This window comes from Sander lucioperca, chromosome 17, assembly GCF_008315115.2.
Source record: "Sander lucioperca isolate FBNREF2018 chromosome 17, SLUC_FBN_1.2, whole genome shotgun sequence".
Classification (NCBI taxonomy): domain Eukaryota; kingdom Metazoa; phylum Chordata; class Actinopteri; order Perciformes; family Percidae; genus Sander; species Sander lucioperca.
The window spans coordinates 5805032-5823950 of record NC_050189.1 but is presented as its reverse complement, the minus strand read 5'-3'; the positions used below and the strand labels follow the sequence as shown (position 1 = coordinate 5823950).

The window sequence follows — 18919 nt, the reverse complement described above, 5'->3', positions numbered from 1 at the left end:
TCCAATATTCACTCTCTTTTTAGTTCTATTTTGGTCTTAACCAAGTCCTGGGGGTGTCTGTCTTCTTAAAGTCTGCCATAAATGCTCCATAAGGCTGAAAACAAGGGAGTTGGATGATAATTTCCTTTAGGTACCTGCCCCTACAAGCAACTCCTTTCACATAGTCATCTGATCCACTGACAATTGATTAGTGCAGCTTTAAAATCACAAAATCTCAACACAGCTACACCAAAGATTGAGGCTTACTTAAGCACTTCATGTTGTGTTGTCCTTATATTTGTCCCCCATCTGTATTCCTGTTGTATGTTTGTAACCTGGCCTCTTCCTTGAGGAGACAGCAGCAGTGTCTGGGGAGCTTCTCAGTTTGCCATCAGACACAACAAATGGACTTGAAAACTCCTCACATAAAGGTAAAGTGCAAGTACATTTAATTTTGTGGTACAGGTAGTAGACCTTTCTGTGCACGTCTTTAAGACATGGCATACAATGACTATGGTGAAAACTCATTTTCTTCAGCATTTATCATCAATTAAAGCTAAAAGTTGGACAATGAAAAGACGTTTGAGGCAAACTTAGTGTTGTGGATAGCAGATTAAAAAAAAATAGTATCAGGAGCATAAAAAAACAGGAAGAAACGGCAGACTTCTCATTGAAACAAAATATTTCCTGGAAGAAATAAAGGCTGGACAGAGGCACCTCTAAATAAAGACCAAGTCAGGGTTATCTGGGCTGTTTGTTTATGTGCCAGAATTGATAATTGTCTGACCTTGAAGGAACAAAGTCTGAAATCAACACTCTGTGCCAAGGCCTCAGCAGACAGTCAATAACTAAGTCAATAATTTGTCATCTATGTATAGAAATATGGATATTTAAATTAATGTGTGTGTGTGTGTGTGTGTGTGAGAGAAATTGTAGTTTTTACGAGATAATTTCAATACCTTTCTTCACAGTACATAAGCGTTGCAAAATCTGGATTTTTAAACCGACCCTCTGACCTCATTATCCTTTACGGATTAATGTTTTAGCTTTACACAAACACCTCCAAGAGCACGGTCACCCTACTCCCAAAGTGCTACATATTAACACAACAAGGAGACAGTCTGTACAAAGTTTCCACCACACAAACCCTATTGTTGTCAGCAGGTACTGTTACGTGATCGCTGAACATGCAGGTTTTGCTTTAGGTCATCAGTAAACATAGAGGGTCAAACCCCAGCACCCTGCTGCACCAGCTGAATGTTTACTTCAATCATAAGTCAGACTGTAAAATTTACAGTAAATGTTAGGTGGATTTGATGCAGTTTTTAACTTATAGGCGGCAAAAATCCTACTACATACAAACACCAATATGTTTCTTTTATCTTCTGCGACCAATAATAAACAGCCAAATTATAGCTTAAATTAATTTATAATAAATAATAAACTAGATTAGATGTTTTGGTTTAGATGTGATGTAACCCGTTTGTTTTCATAACTTATGCACCTGCATTAAATGATAGCTTTGATTTTATAAAAACATTTCCAGATAAGTCACCACTTGTTACACACTGTTTTAAGCAAAGGCAAAGACACCTTCAAAAGGTGAACAAAGAAGTGGCCGGGTTGGCTCAGAGGTAGAGCAGGCACAGATGTACTGAAAGGTTTATGCCTCGACACAAAGGTCCAGGGTTTGAATTCGACCTGTGACGATTTCCTGCATGTCTTCCTCCCCTTTCTCACCTAGCTGGCCTGTCAAATTAAAGGCGGAAAAGCCCAAAAAATTATCTTTAAAAAAAAAAAAAAAGGTGAACAAAGAAGTGGAAATGGTGTTAAATGCTCTTGCAACAGTTGCAGTTTTAAGAACTACTTTATTGTAAAAGGACGTGTGGCTTTTGTCTGTGCAACCCTTGCGTCGGACTCATAATACAGTTGTTCTGGATACTAAAAGTGTTACTAGAGTTTTTACCCTTTTTAAAAGGAAAAAAACCATCCCAACTAAAAGATGAATTTGTCCAGTCAAGTGCAGGAAGAGTTCATGTTTAGGAGGACTTTTGTACCACCTTTTTGAAATTACACATTTCCAAAACAAATCTATTGAGCCTTGTTAGATTGCGATAAAGCAACATTTCATAGCTGGCTGTGCTTTGCTAAACTTGAGAGAAAAATGAGAGAAAAAGATGCAGACTTAAAATATATCATCACACTTTAACAGAAATATGGCTGCATAATCTATATGCATTTGTTGTAAGGTCTCCTAGAGCCACAATAACCACAGACATACTATTCAACTAATACACTAAACAATGATATCAAGTGGTGTAACTGTTGTATCCACAGGGTAAAAGCTATGTGGTCTCTCTATTACTAATGGGGTGGGAAATCTATTTTTTGTAACTGTATTTACAATGTTGAGGTTTTAGTGGAGCAGCAGTCACAAACATACAGACTCAAAAGACAAAATACAGAATGATAAAAAAAGTTATTTTATTTTTTTGTACATTAAAAACTAAAAGACATCTTCACTGTGTAGTGTAATAACGGAGTAACAAATGATGAACTTGTAGTGTATTTTCTTTCTTTTTAATAATTATTCATTGCTCCAAATGGCTTTCAATGGTCAGCACCAAGTACATGCATGCTGTGTGTCTTCTTTTGTTAGGGGAGGTTACACAATATTAAAATATATTTAAGCTTAGATATAATGGTTTTTTTTTTACAAATTAGGGGTTTGATCACAAAGCCTCTTTGATGAGAGAGGAGAGTCTTCTGAAAGCCTGTCGAAATAAATATAAGAGATTAGTCATTATAGTGTGTGTGTGTGTGTGTGTGTGTGTGTGTATGTGTGTGTGTGTGTGTGTGTGTGTGTATACCTCATCAATCTGCTCTGGTGTGGAGAGAGAAAAGGCTGCTCTGACGTAGGGACAGGGGTCACTACTGTTGATCATGAAGACGCCTCCGGGAACCAGCAGTACCTTTTAGCACACATACAAAGAGACATGGCTCATGTTACTTAATATTTACATTGCTTTTGTCTGGTTTTCCAGTTTCTACACAGCTGATCTTTCTATGCATCCAAGGTCAGAGTTAGAGAATAAAATATTGATTAATTCTCTTTGTGAGAACAACACTAACCTTTTTTTTTATTATTTATTTAATTTGTATTATCAGTAGTTGTTAGTGTATTAAAGTAATTGTAAAGCCAGACAAATTCATTTTTTTAATTGGCCATAAACAGTCCCACACATAAACCACAAATAGTTTTTAAACTTTGATTTTATAAGGTTTAAACAAATTAGACATAACATGTTAATTCATTAGATAGAGTTTTTTCTTTTCTTCCTTTGGACAGAGCCAGTCTTTACTATCTGCTGTCTGGATGCACTGTACAGACCTTGGAAAAGCCTGATTGTACCCACTCTTGTTTATACATGGCTTACCAGCCAAATTTAGAAACGTTCTGTGTGTGTGGGAGGGAAAGCGCTCAGTTGCTAAACCCACTCACATTACTCACAATGGACGCTTTACATGCACCATCCTACACTCTATTCAGAAACAAAACCTGCCTTGCCCCTGGTGCAAAACATCTGCTCACAAACTGACACAAAAAAGCTCCAAAATGCATTCTAGGTGCCTGCTATTGGCATATTAGAGTATAGTAGATATGAGTTAATTGGGTTTTGTTCCCTAATTAAATCACAAAAAGAGATTAATATGTGAGGGTTTAAATAGAAATACAATAGGAACAAGTTGTGCGCTGACCTCTTTCTCCAAGGCTTTCTTCATAATGAGCTGTTGGGTATCGGCTATGCCCTTTAGCTTAATCCACAGGAACATGCCTGCCGATGGGGTGTGCCACTCTGCTACATCTACACACACACACACACACACACACACACACACACACACACACACACACACACACACACACACACACACACACACACACACACACACACACACACACACACACACACACACAGTTCCTCAAATGGTCACCAAGCGGTGGCCTCAAGAAAACTGTACTGATGTGACTCGGAAAACCTTTCACAACAAATGTTTGCTTTTTTACAACAGGGAATGGTATAGACCGCTAATGTCACTTCTTAGAGAAAAGGTAAAACAAATACGAACAAAACAGACAATACAAAAACTAAATAAGACAGGTACCCAAATAGTTTTTTCCCCTCTCCGCCTTTAAGGCGCTAAGTCAGACCATACAGCATTATAATAATGCAGGTCTGTATTAATGTAAATTACTTAAGAAAATCTGCTTTACTTTTAGCAACAGTAAATACTGCAGCTGCCCACTTTTTGTATTACTGATCGGACAGTCCAGACAGGACCCATATTATCCACAAATGTCAGATCTGTCTTGATACAGAATTCGATTTGTGTCTATTTTTTATTTCAGTAAAAGAATATTAAAAAGTACATTATGTTTACATTAAGTGTGTCACACCAAAATGCAACTTTTGGTAGTTCAACTTTTTTTCACAAACCTTTCAGCCACTTGTCTGCAGAGGTGATCATGGCATCACGCTGTTTCCTGTAAAACTCAATCACCCTGTGAGAGGAAAGAAATCTGTGTCATGCATCGATGCAAGAGTGGCTGACTCTATTGAATGGCACTGTTGGTTAGAAATGGATCTAATTGTTTTCTTAACCAGTCAAATCAGTCCTGCAGAGCAAATAAGGCTGTACAGTAGCATTGTGCGAAGTAACGTACCCCTCTATGTGTTGGAGGAAACCCTCTTGGCCCCAACTGTGCAACAACTGAGACACCATGAGCTGAAAGGAGGCAGGACGCATGTTATATCATGTAATGACTGGCACAGATTCAAAATATGTTACCCTGCAACAGATAATCCGTGCGGTTGGAGCATGACACACCTTTTTTTTCCCACAATAGAGCCTTTAAATGTTTGTTTTGTTCTGTTCTTGTTTCCAATTTTAAATATTTGAGTTTTAGTACAGATTATATGAAAAAGCAGGTGGTGAGGATTGATTTAGAGGAGGGTGACAGCAGTTTTTTGGCAGATCCTAATTAATCCCTCTTTTTCCTTATTAAAACCTCCTCTGCAGCTGCTGCTGATCCAGACGCATCGCAACATCTTGTTTGGCTTCAGCTGTAGGGAGACAACACACAGCCTTCTCGCTGGTGAGTTTATGCAAATCTGGCTTGCTGAAGGATTGGAACAGAAGCTGGCAGTATGTACAAGTCTATGGTGTCAGAATCTGTTTACAGCTAAACCAGTAATGCAATGTTGATGAGCAGGGTGTGGCTGTGTAAAGTTAAGGTTTCATTCACCTGCGTGAAGGTACTAGTGTGCATTGTGGAGGCCTGGATGTGCAGCACCACCCTATCCACCAGCGGTTTGGGACCGGTTACAAAACCTATCCTCAGCCTAAAACACACAGACAATCAGTCATAGAAAGACATAAACATGCTGGTGAAGTTCTGCATAATGTGGCTTTGAATATATAGTGACATTTACCTGGTCTTTCAAAAAAAAAACAAAAAAAAAAAAACATTAATTTTAAAATTAACCCTATCCTATGTCGTAATAAAAATAAGGCAGGTCATTGACCGTCAGCACACAATGTCATAATCTGTGGTGTTTTAAAGATCTTATAGTTTAAGATGCTTATGATGTAAATGTAAAAAGGAAGTATCTATAATATGTTAATAGGGGTTTTTAGGAGTGTTCGTACTTTTAAAAGTTTTCATTATGTGCTCAATACAAGCTAAAGAAAACAATATGGTTTCCTACAAGCAAACCATCAGATGTGACCGGTGGGGATTACACAAGCAAATTAAATACGATACTGTACAATAGACTGGGGGGGAAAAAAACACACCCTGTTTACATATCTGGTCCTGACTCGTTAAAGGAAAAGCACAAACACTGTGATGTAACAGTCAATAGAATCTTAAATGGCAACAGCAGAGCTTCAGATGCACTGGGTTTAAACACACACACACACACACACTCAGATTCAGACGCTCACCCTGAAGACAGGATCTTAGAGAAGGAGTCTGTCCTGATGATCCTCCTGTCAACATCCATGGAGAGAAACGTGGGAGCCCACGGCTGCCAAATAGATGAGACATACAGGAACATGAATTCTTATGTCATCAATTGGATTGTTAACTTAATTCATGGTTATCCAAAAAGATCAGATCATAAAGTAACAACAAATGAGACAAATTAACTATTTCACATGACAGAAAAGTAACTTTCTTTGACGAACAGATGAGGGGAGTGAACTCTTTTTGTACCTTGTCAAACTGCAGGAAGAAGTATGGGTCGTCCTCAATGATAAGCATGTCGTACTGCCTGGCCAGCTATTAAAAAAGACCGGAGGACATTAGAAAATGACTGTGAATCTGCAGGGAAATCAGCTTCACTACAAGCTCTAATTAGCAGAGTCAGTGGTTCACTGACTGCTTTGCATAAATCAGACTGAGAGAGGAGTGATTCATAAATTATCTGCAGTGTGTGCATGCAGACATATTTACGACTACATGAGTCTTTGTTTTGTGACTTTGCAGAGGGGAGACAAACCTCATACACTTCCTGCTTCCTCTGAGCCGTCATGGAGGCACCGGTGGGGTTTCCTCCGTTGGGGATGGTGTAGAGGATCTTGGGGGCAGTGCTGCTGGGCTTATGAACCTCTGAGGGGTCCCACCGAGACAAAACCTCCTTCAGGGCTGCTGGTATCATGCCGTGCTGATCGCTGGGGACATTGATTAAGTTGCAGCCGAGCGGCTGGAGCTACAGAGGAAAAAAGAAGTTTGGAAGGTCACAGAAGCTTAAGTTCCTGCATGTTTGTGTTGTTATAAATTAGAGCTGCAAAGATTAGTTGTCAACTATTAAAGTAACTGCCAACTATTTTGATAATCGGTTTGAGTAATCTGTTTTGAAAAAAAAGGTAAAACGTTCTCTGATTCCAGCTTATTAAATGTGAATATTTTTTTAGTTTCTTCACTCCTCTGTGGCAGTAAACTGAATATCTTTGAGTTGTGGACAAAACAAGACATTTGAGAATGTCATCTAGGGCTTTGATAAACACTGATCGACATTTTTCACAATGTTTTTGACATTTTATAGACTAAACAACTAATCGAGAAAATAGTCAACAGATTAATCGACTATGAAAATAATCGTTGCAGACCTATTATAGAGTGCTCTCTCACCGCTGCCAGTGTGCCTGAATACGTGGGTGCATCCAGCAGAACGTTGTCTCCAGGGTTGACCAGCATCTCAAACACCTGAAACCCAAAAACATTTAAAACATGTCATCACTTCAAAATTATGTTTATAAGCAATTCTTATAAACATTAGGAAAGGTCATTAGTCATAATTTAAATGTTAAGCTTAAAAAAGATTAAGTATGTTTTAACAAAATGTTAATGGCACTAACGTCTTTATGTGACCCTGTGTTTTTTACATCTGACCGTCAAACAGCTGGCTACACAAACAGCATGAGTGACAGTGAATAGAAGTGCTGCAGCTGGAGTAGTCTCGCTTTGCCAGACCTTCCTTCACAGCGCTGCGGAAGAGGGTCTGGCTAGTCCACACAGCATTCCGGGATGGGAGAAAAACATGCTCTGGTTTATTGGCATTTCTTTAAACCAATCAAAATCATCATGGGCGGCGCTAAGCACTGCACGGAGCCCCAGTGCCGCTGGAAAATAGCCTCAGGAAGGAACTTGTTTTGGTCGTGCAACAGAAAACTCAGATTGGACAGACAGTCTAGCCAGCTATCTCGATTTACCCTACAGAGATGCACCGAAGTTTAGAATTCCAACACACCGGAAGGTTAGGTAACGAAAATCTGGTCGAAAAAAAGGACATACGGTGGAATATCCGGCAGCAACGGAGCAATCGCGGAAGTGGAAGGTCGTGGATATAGACTACAGCTGGAGGTGTCCGTACCTTACAGAGCCCCTCCTGGCTCCCCGTGGTCACACACATGTCCATCTGGCCGTTCTCAGGGGCGTAACTGGCGGTCGGTGGGTCGTGGAGGTCCTTCTGCAGGTTCTTCATCCACGTCAGCAGCTCAGGTATTCTACGTAGGAATAGAAATTAGACTTACTACACAACACACTTGACACTGTAATAATCTGCTGTTTTGTTATATAAATAGTACAGTATGCTTCTGTTTTGTCAGTCTAACCAATATTACATTAATGAAAGCTTTTTCTAAGTGCTGTTGCTAGGTATGTTTTTGAGAAAAATGTTGTTTGGAATAAGCATACAAAGTAATTTAGACAAAGGGAGGCTTTCACCTACAAAACTGTAAATTACATCAACATGAAACTCCAGAAACAAGATATTACTGCCTACACTGTTTTTAACTGGTGATATGTTGGAGAGCTCTGAGCACCAAACACAAAAGAGATACATATTTGGGCATGTAGGTGTATGATACTCTGTATGGGTTTGAAGTCCAGATTTCTCCTTGTTGAATTAACCTTTGTATCATTATTTTGGGGGCATTTTATTTATTTATTAGACAGCAATACTAGGGAGAGATGACAGGAAATGAGGGATAGAGATGGGCCGGATTCCAACAGAAGATGTGGTCGGTGTCTCAATCTCTAGATGCCCCATATAAACGATCTATTATCACTGCTTACTCCATTTAACCATAAAACCATTGGAATTTGAAGGAAAATCTCACAAATAAGTGACTGATTCTACAAAAGAAGGACTCCTGTGTTAATCTGTCACCCATTAGAGGCAGAGTACTGCAGAGCCCTCTTCATCGCTGCATCATCGAAGGTGAGCGTCTGTCCGTTCTTCAACTTAATGGATGCTGACTGGAAGGGGAAGGTGTTGGGGTTGGGCGCTCCTCCCGCCAAAGAGATCAGGGACGGAGGTGACCGCTGCTGCAGCTCGGCTTTATACCGGTGGAGAAATAGATGAGATGGATAGATAGACATTTGGGCTAAAATAAGGCAACATTTGTTGTTTTAGGCATTTATTTGTTCCCACTTTACATACATATTGCTATTGTTGTTTTAGCAGCATTTCAGTGACTGTATCTCTGTGTATGGCCAAGTTAATAAAAGTGACATGGAAAAAGTGTTACTTTTATTCTATTAAGACAGTGATTAAATGTAAAAGTTGGCCACAAGTAAGTGTCTAAGAGGCTTTTTTTATTTTCAATGAAATGTGGCCCAGTTTGTGCTTAGGCATCCTACTGTGTGTCAACTGGTTTGTGCTAAATCAATTGACATCTGTTAGACCATGTGCATCACTTAAGCTTTCATTAACGTGGTAATGGGCTAAACTGTATGCTGCTGCACGCAGACAAGGAGGAATGGGGCTCAGCTGCTTAATAGTAGGTTTATCTGGCCATGCAAAAAAAGTTCACTAGATACCACACATACCGGTATATACCATGGATGTATTAAGAGAACATACTTACTAAGCATCCTGATAGGGGAGGGCTTTCTAGCTGCGCTGACGGCTGTCAGAAACCGAGCGTAATTCATGATTCCTGCGAAATTATGAAATCAGACATATTTACCCTCACATACTGATACATACATTGGATTTATTTGTTTATTCAGCTTTCACCTGTTGCAGAATGTCTGAGCGAAGCGTCTGTGTTATAATTTTCTGTTTAATATAACACGCTGTAACCCTATGTGACCAAAGACAACATGGCATAACAAATAATTCCCAATTTCAACATGCTTGCAGGCAGACTGAATGACACCGTTTCACAACGGAAATGACTAAATTACTTTACATTAATCACTACAACGAGCAGGTGAACATAAAGTATACTGAATACATTTAACGGTTTTAACCATAGACTGTATATAATAGGTTTTAACTCGACCACGTTCGGGCTGTGTAACTGACCTTGCGTAGCTCGGCTTGACGGCCCCGGGGGCTTCTGGATAATGTATTTCTTGATACACCGAAATTTAAAGTGGTCAACCTGCTGCGTCCGTTTCGTGAACTACATTACCCAAGATGTAAAGCAAATGCACAATTATAGCTACCGGAGTTTCGGCTAGCTAACGTCAACTTTGCTGTACCAAAGATCCTCGTCTCTGGCTGTACAATTCAAGACAGCATAATTGTTCACATTCATTGTGAGTGTCCTCCATCTTGACTATTCATTATCATTACTATTATTATATTTGTTTTTGTCCACTAGAAGGCAGCGAACCAAGAATCCAAGGGCTCAGACTTACCGGAAATGACGAAGCAGGTGAACTTCCGTGTTGTTAGCGTAGCCTTATACGAGCATATTTAGCTTAGCTTGCTCGTGTGTATGACAAGTTGTATAACGTTAGCTTAATTTTAAATCAGTACAGTCAAAATTGCTTCAGGCTTGCAGTCTGTGCCACATCAATTTTCTTTTAAACTGGTAACTCGAATCTATTTTTGCAATGGAGTTTTTTTCAGACGTTGAATGCTTGCTAGCAAATGTGAGTATCTCCCGGCTAAATTAGGGCAGTTGACTTAACGTTACAATTAAGGTTAAAACTAACGGCCTCGTCCAAACAAACCTTACATGATTTTCTAAATAAATAGAAAGGAAATATGCTGTATGGCTTATCGCGTGTGCTTCTCAGTTTTCCAGATAACTGAGATTTCTGCTGCCATGTAGAGGCTGTGTCCTGTCTTTGGTGTTTACATCCCTGTCGTCGTTTCAATGGGGAAAAGGAAAGACATGATTCACCCCAGGTTTCTCTGTAAGTATATACGATTATTAGCATTTAAGTAATCATTTTCATACGCAGAGTTATGCTTTCCTTATGCCGAAATATACACTCAGTTATCAGGTACACGTTTTAAAGCTAATACAACAGTCCTCCCATAAATCCTACCTCCATAAAAAGTTATAATGTTTAAGGTTGTATTTTTTGCCGCTGTTTCATAGTATTACATTTATAGTGAGAGGTGTTTATTTTGTCCACTCCATATTTATCGGGTTAGAGGTAGGGCTGCACAATTAATCGCAATTTTATCGAAATCGCAATATGAACCAGTGCAATATCCAAATTGCAGGGGGAGCGAAATATTTGTTAAAGGCAAAATGTGTGTCAAACCATTCTAAAATAAAGTATTGTGCTGCTGCAGAGACATCCCGGTGTTATGTCCCTACTGGTTTCCACACTAACTGGTTTCCGTATATTGTGTTTACCTAACAGCAGCAGTTGTTGCTGCCTCTATCATTCGTCAAACAATCACAAACCCATTACTGGCGATTTTCAGGTCGCATCTCATATCTATTGCTGCGAATATGATTGTATAAATGAGCACTACATCGCAGCCACATGCAAAACATAAATTAAAGAAAATACAATAATTGCAAGTTTGCGTAGAGCTGGTTTCGAACTGTCGAAAGAAAAAACACATACTCTTCATGTCCGCAGCTCTACGCTGCGAGCTTGTTTCCAGTAGGCATTACTCAACTACGTCAGCATCCAGGTAACAGTTTGTTTTGGTTTTATCTGAAACAACTGGTTACTCCCATAGGCTGTAGAAAACCGTTACTCTTAGAAAACACACGATCGTATTTATCATGATTCTTTTCTCGCGGCTACGGCTATATTACCACTACATTACAGCCCCTACAACATTACACATATGACTATAAATACTGTTAAACAGTGACGATATAACCATAGACTGTATATAAGAATATAAGGATATAACTCGGACAAGCTAACACTGAGCCACATGAAAAGCTAAAACAACTTGTTACCCTGGGCTTAGGCAGTGTTTTATTGTGTCCACGAGAGGCGCACTCATTGAACCCAGAGAAAGAAACATATCGTCTGAGCTCAATGCTCCTTAAATAATTTAAATAACGCTATGCTGTGTTGGAGTTTGATTAGAACCATAGACTGTAAATATTAACAGTCTATGATTAGAACATCGCTTTGGATAGAATCATTCGATAGACACACAAGCTCAAATAACACTGTGTTATGTCTGTCTGTCAAACACAGAGGTATGTTTTACTATTCAATATAGGCCTATACAAAATTAAGCTTTACTGTAAATCATGACGTCCATGCCTTCAGAACTTGTGGGTAGAATATTACCACTTGTATTCGACATTTCCTGGCTCAGTGGCTCACTCGGCTCGTACTGTATGTTTACAGTTTTATCTGAGTTAGATCGTCACTATTTTTTTTTTTACCATAGACCTGTGTAGTGTCGTAGGGGGCTGTAATGTAGGCTACAGTGGTCAATATAGCCGTAGCTATAGAAAGAAACATGATAAATACGTTCGGGTATTTTCTAAAGTAAACCCAGGTAACCAGTTGTTCAGATCAACTCAAGACAACATGAGAAGATCCATGAGCTTCGTAGCTCACAGCGTAGAGCTGCTGTTAACAGGTGATTATATGTTTTTGCCCTTGTGAGATTGAAACCATCTCGACACAATCTTGCAATCATTTTATTTTCTTAAATTTCTTTTTTGTATGTGGCTGTGATGTAGTGCTCACTTATTCCATCATATTCGCCGCAGTAGATCTGGGAAGAGATTTCAAAATCACCAGTAATATGTTTGTGATTGTGTGACGAATCTGGCGATAGAGGCAGCAACAACTGCTGCTGTTAGGTAAACACAATATACGGAAACCAGTTAGTGTGGAAACCAGTAGGGACATAACACCGGCCTACAAATCGTATCCTACAGACTTAAGAAAAAATCTTTGTTTCGTACAGATCCTCACAAAATCATTCCCTCCAATATCATGAATCATATCGCAATCGCAATATCAGTCAAAATAATCGCAATTAGACATTTCCCTAATATCGTGCAGCCCTAGTTAGAGGGTAGGCTAAATAACAGAAACCGCTTCACATAATGCAATGCAGTTCCACAAACTACACCCTCCAACCCTCCAACCTAGAGTTAAAATCAGAATAAGGTTTATTATCAAGTAGATTTTCTCTCACAAGAAATTTGCCATGGTGTTTGGTGCATACAAAAACATAATTAAGAGGAAATGAAAATAAAAGCAAAGTACTGCAACAGTCAAGAACATAAATATAGAATAGAAAAGTAAAACAAAAAAAGATGCCATAAAAATACTATAACAAATGTGACTGTACAGGGATAATAGTCCCAACATGTGCGTTAATATATAACGTAAAAACAGATTTCAACACATCTCTAAAATATATAAATGGAAACTAAACATTATACTCTTCATAAAGGTAAGATTTATTGCAGGACTGTTTTTAAAAGGTGTAACTAATAAACTAGCAACTAAGTATACAGTACATTCACTTTATTATACCATCAACTAACTCTGGTCACAGTGTAAGGTGTTCAGTGAAACATTATTATTATTATTATTATTATTATTATTGGTTTTAATGCATTTTTTAACTCGTCTTATATTTTTGTTCATTTTGTTGTGAGCAGTCTACCAAATATCAACAGTAAAATGTTCTTGGACTGCTAATTGTTTTTGCTTCATATAAATCTTCTTGGCTGACATGGCAAGGAAATGGCAACCATCATTTCTTAGTTCATACGTGTTTATAGTATTTATTTGTTGCTTTTCTCTCGTCTTCTGCAGGTGAAGGCGGCTCAAGCCTGCACAGCGTTCACAAGCGGAAACACAAAAAACACAAGAAGCACAAGAGGAAGCACCACAGCTTCGCCGAGGCCCCAGAGCCCGAGCCTGTGGTGGTTCCTCGGCCTCCTCCACAGCTCCGACTCAAGATCAAACTGGGAGGACAGACGCTGGGGACCAAGAGGTGAGGCAGGATGTCAAAGGTGGTCAGTTTGTTGGTGAACCAAAATGTCAGTAGTACTCAGTTTCATAGAAACCCAATCACTCGGCGAGTTTCTGTTTTCTGTCTGTAACAGCGTTCCCACCTTCACCGTGCATCCCGGTGTGGCTTGTCCTCCCTCCCCCTTGATGATTATTAATAATGTTGATGATGATGATGACGACGACGACGACGATGATGATGATGATGATGATGATGAGGACGACGATGAGCCCTCTGTACCTTTGGAGCAGTATCGGGCCTGGCTGGGTAAGTTACAAGATACTATATACCGGAGCTTGATGAAAAGTTATTAGAGCAGATCATCTGTGGTTTATGTATCTTAATATTGTGATAGAGGTTACATGTTGCCTTTTCCTTTTCTTAAAGGCTTCATTACAGGTAAATGAAGCAAGTGAACAATCAATGCCTTTACGCACTTATTACCAATATTTCCCTTGAGACCATATCATCGTACCCCTAGTTAAGAATTGTTTATTTTTCTGACATTTCTCTTCTTGTGAAATACAGGACACTCTTTATCTCTTTTGGCCTTTTAAAAAAGCCTTTAAAGGTCCCGTGGCATAAACATTTCACTTTATGAGTTTTTTTTAACATTAATATGAGTTCCCCCAGCCTGCCTATGGTCCCCCAGCGGCTAGAAATGGCGATAGATGTAAACCAAGCTCTGGGTATCCTGCTCTGTCTTTGAGAAAATGAAAGCTCAGATGGGCCGATCTGGAATCTCCTCCTTATGTTGTCATAAGGAGCAAGATTACCTCCCCTTTCTCTGCTTTGCCCGCCCAGAGAATTTGGCCCACCCATGAGAGAGAGAGAGAGACATCATGGCTTGAAAACAAGCGAAGCATGTCCTCCTCCTCAATAGCATTTAAAGCTACAGACACAGAAATGGCACATCCTAAGGAAAGCTCATTGTGGGACTGGCTCTAGTGGCTGTAATTCTGCACCAAGGCTGAATTTCAGGAAAGAGACTTCAGATACAGTATTAGGGGACCACTAAGGTCTATATAAAAGAGACTTCAGATACAGTATTAGGGGACCACTAAGGCCTATATAAAAGAGACTTCAGATACAGTATTAGGGGACCACTAAGGCCTATATAAAAGAGACTTCAGATACAGTATTAGGGGACCACTAAGGTCTATATAAAAGAGACTTCAGATACAGTATTAGGGGACCACTAAGGTCTATATAAAAGAGACTTCAGATACAGTATTAGGGGACCACTAAGGTCTATATAAAAGCATCCAAAAAGCACCATGTCATAGGACCTTTAAATACAACAATCTCCTTACCGCTCATAACTCATGTCCACACACCGAGGTCAGGGGTCACAAGTAAACTTTATTTCATTTTAAGTGATCACAAGGCAAAAAGGTTGGGAACCATTGGATCCCTTAAACAGTAGGACAATACAACTAATTAACTATACTACTAGTATTAACTGTATCACATTGATGCAAACATTTAAAGTTAACTTAAATTGAAAAAACACTGGTACTGTACGTTAAGATATGTTACCTCTATTATGGATGTAGAAATTTACCTTAATGGGTTTTCAGACAACATCCACTGAATGCTAAACAAAAGCTTAAATGGTTGTGATGTTTACAATTTTCCTTCATTCAAATCAATAACTTTTGCACTGTCAGGAGCACAGTGAATGGAAGTTAAAATCTGTTAATTAGGGTTTTGTACTATGGTCAAAACAATTATCTGGCCTTGGTTGGACAATAAATGCATCATGTTTATTCTGTTTGTTCTGTATCAGATGAAGACAGCAACCTGGCCTCGTCCCCTATGCCAGACATAGACTCAGACTCCATGCTGGGCGTGCCTGTGGACGAGGAGGAGAGGTGGTTGGACGCTCTGGAGAAGGGAGAGCTGGACGACAACGGAGAGCTGAAGAAGGAGGTTGATGAGTCTCTGCTCACAGCCAGACAGGTGAGCAAGAGCAGAAACATGCCCTTCAGTCCTGTATTGATCAATCAAATGCTTTAAGCAGCTATAAACATACATCCCTGAGTGTGATTTTTATTTCTTTGTTTGTGTTCAGAAAGCCCTGCTACACAAGCAGCAGAGCCAGCCTCTCCTGGAGCTCCCCATGGGTTACAAGGAGAAAGAGATGACCGCAGAGATGATGCAGAAGCGGGAGGAACGAGCCCGAAAGAGACGCCTGCAGGCCGCAAAGAAGGCAGAAGAGAACAAGAACCAGACAATAGAGAGACTGACAAAAACCAGCAAGGCCAAGATCAAAAGCATGAGAGAGAGGAAGTCCAGGCAGAATCAGTGTCCCATGGTCCGGTACAGCGACTGCGCCCAGGGCATGGCCATCTCCTTCCCTACCGGGGTCCCCGCTCCGGCCCCAACACCCCCCTGTCCTCCACCAGCAGCCCCGGTGAAATGTGGGGCCAGCGGCTGCACCAACCTCAAGAAGTACTCCTGCTCAAAGACTGGGGTTCCTCTCTGCAGCCTCGAGTGTTACAAGAGGAACTTGCTGCTTGAACTTTAAGGGACGAATATATTCTTAATGGATGTGGTTCTGTAAATACGTTGGGATGTGATGAAGGTGCGTACAGTCCACGTGGTTATAAACATTTCATTACATTACATAGATGCTCGTGACTCCACAGATGTGGTAGGTATAATTTGAACTTTAAACATAAATCTGGTCAGGTCTAGGAATGTGGATTTACACTTGTTTGTAGCTGTGTCATATTGATAATAATGGTTTTCCCTGCAGTGATGCTGGTTACACAATTCAATTATGTACATTATGAAATGTTAGGATCTAAAAATCTGTGTACCAAATATAATACAATATTTATGATTTCCATTTGTTGAAGACTATATAAAATGAATATTTTTGTATACGTTTGGAGGAGTAGCATTATTTCCACTAGCTTGGACTGTTTTTCATTTAGTCAATAATGTAAAATGATGTACGTATGTAAAAACTGACCAAGGATGTCAACGACAAGAAAATTTAATTTTGAAAGATTAGAAGAGAAACTGTAGTGCTTCTTTAATCTCAATTTTGTAACCCATGTATCAATTTCCATACAAAACTGTACATCTTAAATTAAGTTACAAATAAAATGCCTTTCCAACACTGCATACAAATTGTGACAATATCAGTACAACCTTATTTGCTCTGTCAACATGAAGATGTGTGCCACAGCGTAGGTTTTATTGGTCCAGTTTAGTAAACTTTATGGCAGGTTTTTATCTGCTCTTATCAGAGGCTTACACCAAAGTGTCTGAGGTATTCAATGAATGAGAGGCTTTTCATATACAAAAAGACCCTTGCACACATGTCTGTTGAGTAACAAGGCACAAAAATGACCTGGTTTGAACTCACTATTTGCTTTATCACTGCTGTAAGGCCAGAGTCACGCTCTCATCTGTGAAACTGAGGCACATCGTTAGATTTAGACTCCGCACAAAATCCCCACATTTGCTCTCAGGTGTTTTACAAGCAGAACCGTTTGAACTGATTTCCTGAGAATGCAACTGATGCTACAAGAAATGTTGTAGTTTGTGTGTCCATTGTCAGAGATCTAATAATCAAAAGGCCAGTCCGAAGGAGAGTCTGAAGGCCATCTCTACAGGAACCTCTGCCACCGAGTCATGGAAACACACGTAGAATTCCTGAGGGACGGGCTCAAGCAACATCCGTCTAAAAGACAAAAAAAGAGAGAGATTGGGACGTAAGAAAAAGGCATGGACTTTGGAGAGACCGGTGCTGTTACTATAATGCTAAAAATGACTTAAGTTAGAGATAAATATTACGTTTCATAGACAAGTTGATAGATTTTGTTTTTTATATAGCTTACTCTAGGGGATTCTAAATAACAGTTATGACTATCTACAATACCAGTGGGTAAAGATGAAAACAATGAAAGAATTTAATTTTTTTCCCCCCCAGCTGTTAGACTGTGTTTATTCACAAGCGAAATCTCCTCCTGGGGCCCAGCTACAAAAAATGTTGTCCTTTGCACTCCGTGACCCTTTTCATCCTTCCTTCCTGCTCTCGCTCTCTTCTCTTTGAATTGCTAAGACTGGTAGCCTCTCAAAGACAAATCTGACCTTCATTTAAAGACTTTCCCTCCCTCTCTTTTAAGCTAAATCACATCACAATGCTGCCTACTCATTACAGTCATCACAGCAGCCTGAGGTGAAAACAGCATTACTGGGTTTCTCATACATTTGGAAGTCCCACTCAATGAGGAAACATAGATATGTTGGCTGCATGTAGGCCTAGACCTAAGACTAGACTTTATTCTTTCCTTCATTACGCTGTAATATTCTTGATTATTTATACCACTATATCTGCAATATTGAGTTTATTGACAAGGATTATTTCCCTGAAAACAATATACTATGGACCAGGTAAAAACAAAAAGTTAAATGATTGCATTCCTGGTTTCTGGAGCCACAGGTATTTCCACTGGTGCATAACTAAATTATCAGTTCCCTCCCCAATTATTCAAAAAACTGTAAGGCTTGTAGATGAAACTAGTTGAAGCTGACATACCCTATAACCCAGTATGTCATGGTGGGAGCAGGTTTCCTCTGGTCGGTCCAGTTCTCAGGTTTACACTGAAACAGGACCCCATGTTCCTTTACTGGACCCAGACCCCAACCGCCGCCCTGAGGCCTGTCTGCAGCCCGACGGCCCTGCAGGAGAGGAAATCACACCAACAATCACTTGGTTTATCGAAGGTTATTTTCCATGGATGGTGACAGAGGAGAGGCTTCCAGAGAGACAGATCAGGAGATTACATCTTCTAGTAAAATAAAATGTAATCTAATTTTGGAATCAGCCTAGTCCACAGTTTATCAAAGGACCAATGACATACTTTCCAATATTTTTTGGGGCTTTTTCATGATTTACCAGACAAACGTCTTTTTTTTTATGGTTCCTAAACTTTTGCTGCAGGGCCCCCTTTTGTAGATACAAATATTTTCAAGCCTATACTATGATATATTTTATGACCTTATCATATGACTTTTTTTAAAAACCTTTTTCAACATGCTATGACGTTTTAGTGACTATTCAAAGACATACTATACTATTACCTTTTTTATTTTTTTGATATGCTATACTATACTTTTACTTTTTTTCGACATACTATACTGTCTTT

The 18919-nt window shown here is 39.5% G+C and overlaps 3 protein-coding genes and 1 long non-coding RNA gene across 14 annotated transcripts in view; 2 read left to right on the top strand and 2 right to left on the bottom strand.

Moving 5' to 3' along the window:
- The first annotated feature begins 287 nt into the window (after positions 1 to 287).
- On the top strand, positions 288 to 6184 carry LOC116053387. The gene is made up of 2 exons (XR_004105813.2): positions 288 to 410; positions 5062 to 6184. It is a non-coding gene; the product is annotated as an uncharacterized LOC116053387 (long non-coding RNA).
- Positions 2452 to 10094, bottom strand: aadat (aminoadipate aminotransferase). Of its 2 annotated transcripts, none has more exons than XM_031304477.2 (14): positions 9861 to 10094; positions 9418 to 9489; positions 8718 to 8886; positions 7920 to 8052; positions 7178 to 7252; positions 6546 to 6755; positions 6260 to 6325; positions 5989 to 6071; positions 5288 to 5384; positions 4706 to 4767; positions 4479 to 4543; positions 3739 to 3851; positions 2850 to 2951; positions 2452 to 2753 (listed from the first exon to the last, which is right to left on the bottom strand). In XM_031304477.2, exons 2-14 carry the CDS (start codon positions 9482 to 9484, stop codon positions 2712 to 2714), a joined length of 1284 nt encoding a protein of 427 aa, XP_031160337.1. In that variant the 5' UTR covers positions 9485 to 9489; positions 9861 to 10094; the 3' UTR covers positions 2452 to 2711. The 2 variants fall into 2 exon arrangements, with proteins under 2 accessions (XP_031160337.1, XP_031160338.1); XM_031304478.2 differs by having other exon boundaries at positions 3739 to 3845.
- ino80b (INO80 complex subunit B) lies at positions 8049 to 16887 on the top strand. Of its 5 annotated transcripts, none has more exons than XM_031304486.2 (6): positions 8049 to 8768; positions 10583 to 10702; positions 13556 to 13736; positions 13849 to 14021; positions 15544 to 15716; positions 15829 to 16887. In XM_031304486.2, the coding sequence occupies exons 2-6, from the start codon at positions 10663 to 10665 to the stop codon at positions 16282 to 16284; spliced, it is 1023 nt and encodes a 340-aa protein (XP_031160346.1). In that variant the 5' UTR covers positions 8049 to 8768; positions 10583 to 10662; the 3' UTR covers positions 16285 to 16887. The 5 variants fall into 5 exon arrangements, with proteins under 5 accessions (XP_031160346.1, XP_031160347.1, XP_035849439.1 ...); XM_031304487.1 differs by lacking the exon at positions 8049 to 8768 and adding an exon at positions 10012 to 10096; XM_035993546.1 differs by lacking the exon at positions 8049 to 8768 and adding an exon at positions 10197 to 10215.
- intu (inturned planar cell polarity protein) overlaps positions 16763 to 18919 on the bottom strand; it is a 29457-nt gene continuing 27300 nt past the window's right edge. For 3 of the 6 annotated variants that reach the window (XM_035993530.1, XM_031304451.2, XM_031304453.2), the window contains 2 exons: positions 18310 to 18452; positions 16763 to 17451 (listed from right to left, as the gene is read on the bottom strand). In XM_035993530.1, the coding sequence (XP_035849423.1) occupies positions 17340 to 17451; positions 18310 to 18452 (255 nt within the window). In that variant the 3' untranslated portion in view covers positions 16763 to 17339. The remainder of the gene's footprint in view (positions 17452 to 18309; positions 18453 to 18919) is intronic. The other 3 variants (XM_035993529.1, XR_004895462.1, XM_035993531.1) reach the window with 3 other exon arrangements.